We start from the raw sequence: 6,016 nt of genomic DNA, 5'->3' as shown, positions 1-6,016 counted from the left end.
TATCTATCTATCTATCTATCTATCTATCTATCTATCTATCTATCTATTTATCTATAACTAATCTAAAAAAAAGAATTTTTGTGTCCTGATGTCTCTCTTTTCTTTTGCATTATTTATTTTATCTTATTTTTAATATAATTTTTTATTTATTACAATTTATTCACTTTGTATCCGAGCTCTAGCCCCACCCTTGTTCCCTCCCAATCCCACCCTCCCTCCCTCCCTCATCTCCTCTCATGCCTCTTCCCCAGTCCACTGATAGTGGAGGACCTCCTCCCCTTCCATCTGACCCTGGTCTATTAGGTCTCATCAGGACTGTCTTCCATAGTCTTCCTCTGTAGCCTGGTATGGCTGCTCCCTGCTCGGGGGGGGGGGGTGATCAAAGAGCCAGCTACTGCGTTCATGTCAGAGACAGCCCTCTTCCCCTTATTAAGGAGCCCATTTGGAGACTGAGCTGCCATGGGCTACATCTGTGCAGGGGTTCTAGGTTATTTCCATGCATGGTCCTTGGTTGGAGTATCAGTCTCAGAAAAGATCCCTGTGCCCAGATTTTTTGGTTCTGTTGCTCTCCTGGAGCTCCAGACCCTTCCAGGTCTTTCTATCTCCCCCTTCTTTCATAAGATTCCCTGAAGGTTGCCCAAAGTTTGGCTATGAGTCTCAGCATCTGCTTCGATACCCTGCTGGGTAGAGTCTTTCAGAGGCCCTCTGTGGTAGCTCCTGTCCTGTTCCTTGTTTTCTCCTTCTCTGATGTCCCTTTTGTCAGTCCTCTTTGGTCATTTTCTACTGTTTTCACACTTCACTCTTCCTACAGTTGTATCTCAGCCTCAGTGTTCTCTTTATGGAATAATTTCTGTCCAAGCCTACTCCTGGCATTTAAAAAGATGGAAATCTGAAGTACATTCAGTACCACAGACTAATCATCTGCTTCCAGAGATTGCAACTTGTGATAGCATGCAATAAAAGATGGAGACTCCTGGGTATGGCTAAAGAGATATTCCATTTCCTTAGGGAGAAACTCTGTCACCACAGTAATAGTAACATTCAGAAATGTTTCCATTTATTTAATAAGTTATACTCTCATTTTTCAACTTAAAACATTTTTCAAGTTTTAAAACCCTAGTTTTCATTTGCTTGTTAATAGAAATACTAGAAATAAGATGTCTCATAACAACCATGTGGTTGGTTACTATGGTTACGCACAGTTGCATTGACCATGCAGATATAGTCATGGGTTTATTTCTTTTATGAGGAAAGGGCTGTGTTGTCATACTGCTAAGCAAAAGACAGATGTACTATGAGTTCTGGTGAAATTATCATTACAGAAAACGTTCCAGGATTATAGCTGCCTTCTGTTTCATAGGGTGTCTATTCTAATAATAGGTGGTGTCTAAAGGGTGCTCACTGAATATTAGGCTGTTTGAGTTTGGTAACTCAATTAATACATAACAACAGTCACAAGAGTATATGATTTCTGTTCAGTAGAAAGTGGCAAAATTGAAATACAAAGAGGGTCTTAGGAAATCTCCTATGACCACACTTAGTAAGTGGGATAGGTAGGTTTAGACCTATGAAGACTTAACCTAGAATATATTCTGTATATTTGGAGTGCTCAAAAGAAATAAGGATTCATAGTTCTTGGGGCATCCATAGAGATTTCTTCAGGGAAGACTGTCTTGATGGAGAGACACTTCTGCCAACTCTGAACCAAGTCAATAGGTAAAATTTTATATTAAAAACTCTCTTCCTTTTGTCTTCTGACACAGGGACTTTGTCATCTTAGAAAACTAAGAATACTGGACATAGCTGGAAATGTTATTCAGACGTTTCCAGAAGGCGTAAGTACAGTCAATTTTTATTGTAATTAAAAATCATTTTATTTATACTGTTGGGAATAGAAAATATAAGCAGCCCATAAGAGCTGTAGTAGTTTGAACCTTGATTTGTAAAATGTCTCAAAGATTTGCTCTGTTCTACAATTTCAAAACCCATTCTTCCATATCCTTTTGCTTGTATTCTGTGCCTGCTGAACTTGTTTGAGCTAAATGAACTCTGATTGTTGCCATAAATATTTAATCTATCAGTTATGATTAAATTTTTTTGTTATTACACATTGCTTTTGGTCACCTGTCACCTTCTTGAAAGACCACTTTCTTGGGCCTAAGATTTTATCCCATATAGTTAATCCAGAGGGGATTAACAGTTGTTAACAGTTAATTTCACAGTTGTTTTTAAGCCATCACCTATGAAAATACACTTTCTTTTCCATTTGGAACTGAATTTTGACTTTGTTTATTTCAAATAACAGAGACAGTTCATTTTTGGCAGCTTCTAACTTCGGGAAAAGAAATAGCTGTTTTTAATAGTGCATTTTTATGTCTAAGCGAACATGCTGGAACATTACAAGCCCATTAGTCCAGGAAGTATTCAGTAAATACCCGTGGATCCCTTATTTTTATTCTTTTTGTTTTGTTCTTTTCAAGATAGAGTTTCTCTGTGTAGCCTTGGCTGTCCTAGACTCACTTTGTAGACCAGGCTGGCCTCAAACTCACAGAAATCCCCCTGCTACTGCCTCCCCTAGTGCTGGGATTACAGGCATGTGCTACCATGCCTGGCCATAATTTTTACTCTTGTTGATTTATTCAAAGTGTAATTTTCAGACATTTTAATCTATGAAAAGAATTTTAGACTGAAAGTTCAAAACCTGATTTCGGGAAACACATGCAATATTATGCTTGTGGTAAAATGTGTATTATACAAGTCTTGTGTTTTAAGAGGACATTCTTGACACTGAGTACTTGATGGTCCATCACCACCCCCTTCCTCTAGAACTCATTAATTCCCAATTAGACAAATTTCCAATTCTCTTGTTAGAATTCATCACAGCATTTTAAAATAAGGTCTTTCTCTTTCTTTTGGAAACTACCATGTCCTGTTTCTATATGTTTGATTATTTTGTGCACTCCGCCAATGTAGAATTAGCCGACCTTTGTCCCTTTATGACTGTCTTATTATTTTTAGCACAATTTTATTCAAGTTCTTCCCTGCCATACAGAGCTGGGTTTTCCTTCCTTGTTCTAGGCTGCGTCATAGTCACACAATCCACATGCAAGGGTACCTTTCGCTTATCCATTGCGCTGTGGAGGGACACGGGATGTTTCTGTCTTTTGCTTACTGTGAGCAACGCTGCTCCCAACTTGGTTGTACAAGGTTTTTGTTCACTAAGTTTTAGTTTTCACTTTCAAATTCTTTAGATACGTATTCAGAAGCAGAGCTCCTGAATTATACAGCCCCTTCCTCTATTATTTTCTTCTCTTTACAACTTTCATCTCATCTTCATATCTTTCTTATCTTAACATGACAAAAGCATCTTAAGGGTTTGTCTTGGCTTACAGTTGAGGATATAGTTCTTTGTGGTGGGAAGTTATGCCACCAGGATGGGGAAGCAGCTGTTCGCAAGTTTCCATAGCTGAAGGGTAGTGCTCAGCTCTTTCTTCATGTACTGTGGGACCTAGCCCATGGAATGCTGTTGCCCACTTTCAGAGTGGGTCTTCCCACCTCTAGTAACTAAGTGCAAATTAACCCTCACAAAGTTGTCCCCAGACTCACCAGTGTAAGCGATCCCACACAGGCATGCCCCAGAGTTTGCCTTGGAGGTGATTCTAGAGCCCGTCGACTCTTAACCACCACAGCTCACTTTTAAATTTTTAAGGATTTACTATCCGGTTAAAAATTTACAGTTTCAAATCATAGGAAAGAATAGATGCTTTCAGTGAACACTTGGAAAAGATTCCATGATTCTGTTTTCATTCTGTGGGTTTGATTTAACTCCGTGCACAGTGTGCTATAGACCCAACATCCAGAACATTTTTCTAGTGTCACCTCCAACACGGTACCACTGTGGCACAGACCATGGAAAGGAGTGATCCCCTTTTGCCTCTGCATTGATGTTAGAATGCTAACTTTACCATCAAACATATCTTTTATTTTCAACTTAATATTATTTACGAAACGAATAAACCTAGGTAATGTTTCTCAGCTGCGCTCAGCATCCGCCGTGGCATTGCCATGAATTCTCAATTTTCTGTAAAGACTGGCTGCATGTAAAATTTTTTGTTTAAACACCCTTGTTTTCAATATTTTTTTTGCACGCCTTTGATACGATCTGTGCCAGATTCACTTTCAGAATAGTCTGTAAACCCTATGAAATAAGATCAGATCCAAACTCATCTGAGCTTTGTTCCCAATTTTTTAAGTTTTTTGCTTCAGAATTTTGAAAATGACTTTCTGACCTAAAACTGATGGACTTTTGCAATTTATTGCTGTAAAATCAGTTTTCACATTTGAAAGATGAGGCAATCTGATGGCACAAATGGCAAATGCTGAGATAACTCACTGACTCTGTAGTATAGTTCTAAGTGTTACAGAGTTCAGCTTCAAAGTAAGGGACATTAACGACATAATGTTATAATATTGTATTATAATAATATAATATATATTACTATGTGTAATATATAATATAATATAACGATATGATATTATAATACAACGATATGATATTATAATACAATAATATAATGAACATTAACAATAATAATCACCACGTAGTATTAAGTGAAAGACATTGACTTAGGTTGGAATCATATATACATTAACTTAAATTTCTAAGTTATTTACTAAACTATAATTTCAGAGAAGTTGTTTGAGTTGTTCCTTAAAACCACCAACCTCATGAGCATATTAGTTTGGTAAATGATTATTAAACTTCCTAAAGAGAGTGTCAAAACAGTGAAAATTACTTTCACAATGAATTATATCTGAAACGTTTGGTAATACCAAAGTAGTGATTGGTAAAGCAATTATGGTGATCAGTCACTATTTATAGGTGATAACAGGAAGTGTTAACTTTCTGAAGGGTATCTTTTAAAACCTGTTTTTACTATAAAATGGTGAAGATATGAAAAATACAAGAGTGAAGTGAAAGACATGTGTATCTGTTAGTTTGAAGCACACTCTGAACTCCAACGCTGTAATTACATTCTGTAGAATAAGTTTAAATAGTTTATTTTACTGTCATTCTTTTGAGACAGGGTTTCTTTGTGTAACAGCTCTGGCTGTACTGAAATTTGCTTTGGGGACCAGGCTGGTCTTGAACTCACAGAGATCCACCTGTCTCTGCGTCCAAAGTGCTGGGATTAAAGGCATGTGCCACCATGGCTGGCTACTATCATTCTTTTAAAGAAGATCTTTATTTCAGCTTTTTGCTGTTTCATGGTCTAATATTTTAAATATGCATTGATGTTTGGCCGGCTTCACATGTTTGTCTGTGTGAAGGTGTCAGATCTTGGAGTTACAGACAGTTGTGAGCTGCCATGTGGGTGGTGGAAATTAATCCTGGTCCTCTGGAAGATCATTTACTACTCACAACAGCTGAGCTTTTTCTCCATCTCCATGGTCTAAAGTTTGGTGTGTAACTTAGTGGATAGTTTTTACTGAGGTAGCTTTTACACATTTGAAGCTGATTTTATTTTACATTTGTCTGTTTTATGTATATGAGTGTTTTTACTGCACGTCTCTCTGTGGGCTCTATGTCTGGTGCTTGCAGAGGCCAGAAGAGGGCGTTGGATCCCTTGGAACTGGAGTTAGGAGCATCTGTGAGCAGCCTTGTGGGTGCTTGGAATTGATTCTGCGTCCTCTGCCAGAACAACTGCTTTGAACTGCTGAGCCATATTTCCAGTCCCTCACAACCCCAAGATGTTTTAAATCATGAGTTAGTATACAAATGTATGTTAACTGGAAACCTGACTGGGAGCAGGCACCACCACAGCTAACTGGTCATAGAAATAATTTGGGACTGAGGATGTAGTCCAGTTGGTAGAGCACTTATTTAGCATGCATGAAGTCCTGGTTTGATTCCACCACAGGTGGTGGCACCTGCCTGTCATGCTAGTGGAGCTAGGACAATCAACCTTTATCTATCTATCTATCTATCTATCTATCTATCTATCTATCTATCTAT

General features: G+C 38.0%; 1 protein-coding gene across 1 annotated transcript in view; it reads left to right on the top strand.

The window, feature by feature from the left end:
* The window catches only part of Lrrc69 (leucine rich repeat containing 69), an 81,153-nt gene that overhangs the window by 27,733 nt on the left and 47,404 nt on the right, over positions 1 to 6,016 (top strand). Inside the window, exon 5 of the mRNA XM_055603629.1 lies at positions 1,764 to 1,835. Coding sequence (XP_055459604.1) covers positions 1,764 to 1,835 — 72 coding nt within the window. The remainder of the gene's footprint in view (positions 1 to 1,763; positions 1,836 to 6,016) is intronic.

This window comes from Psammomys obesus, unplaced genomic scaffold, assembly GCF_907164565.1.
Source record: "Psammomys obesus unplaced genomic scaffold, mPsaObe1.curated_primary_1811, whole genome shotgun sequence".
Lineage (NCBI taxonomy): Eukaryota > Metazoa > Chordata > Mammalia > Rodentia > Muridae > Psammomys > Psammomys obesus.
The sequence above is the reverse complement of the archived record's forward strand: the minus strand, read 5'-3'. Positions and strand labels throughout refer to the sequence as shown.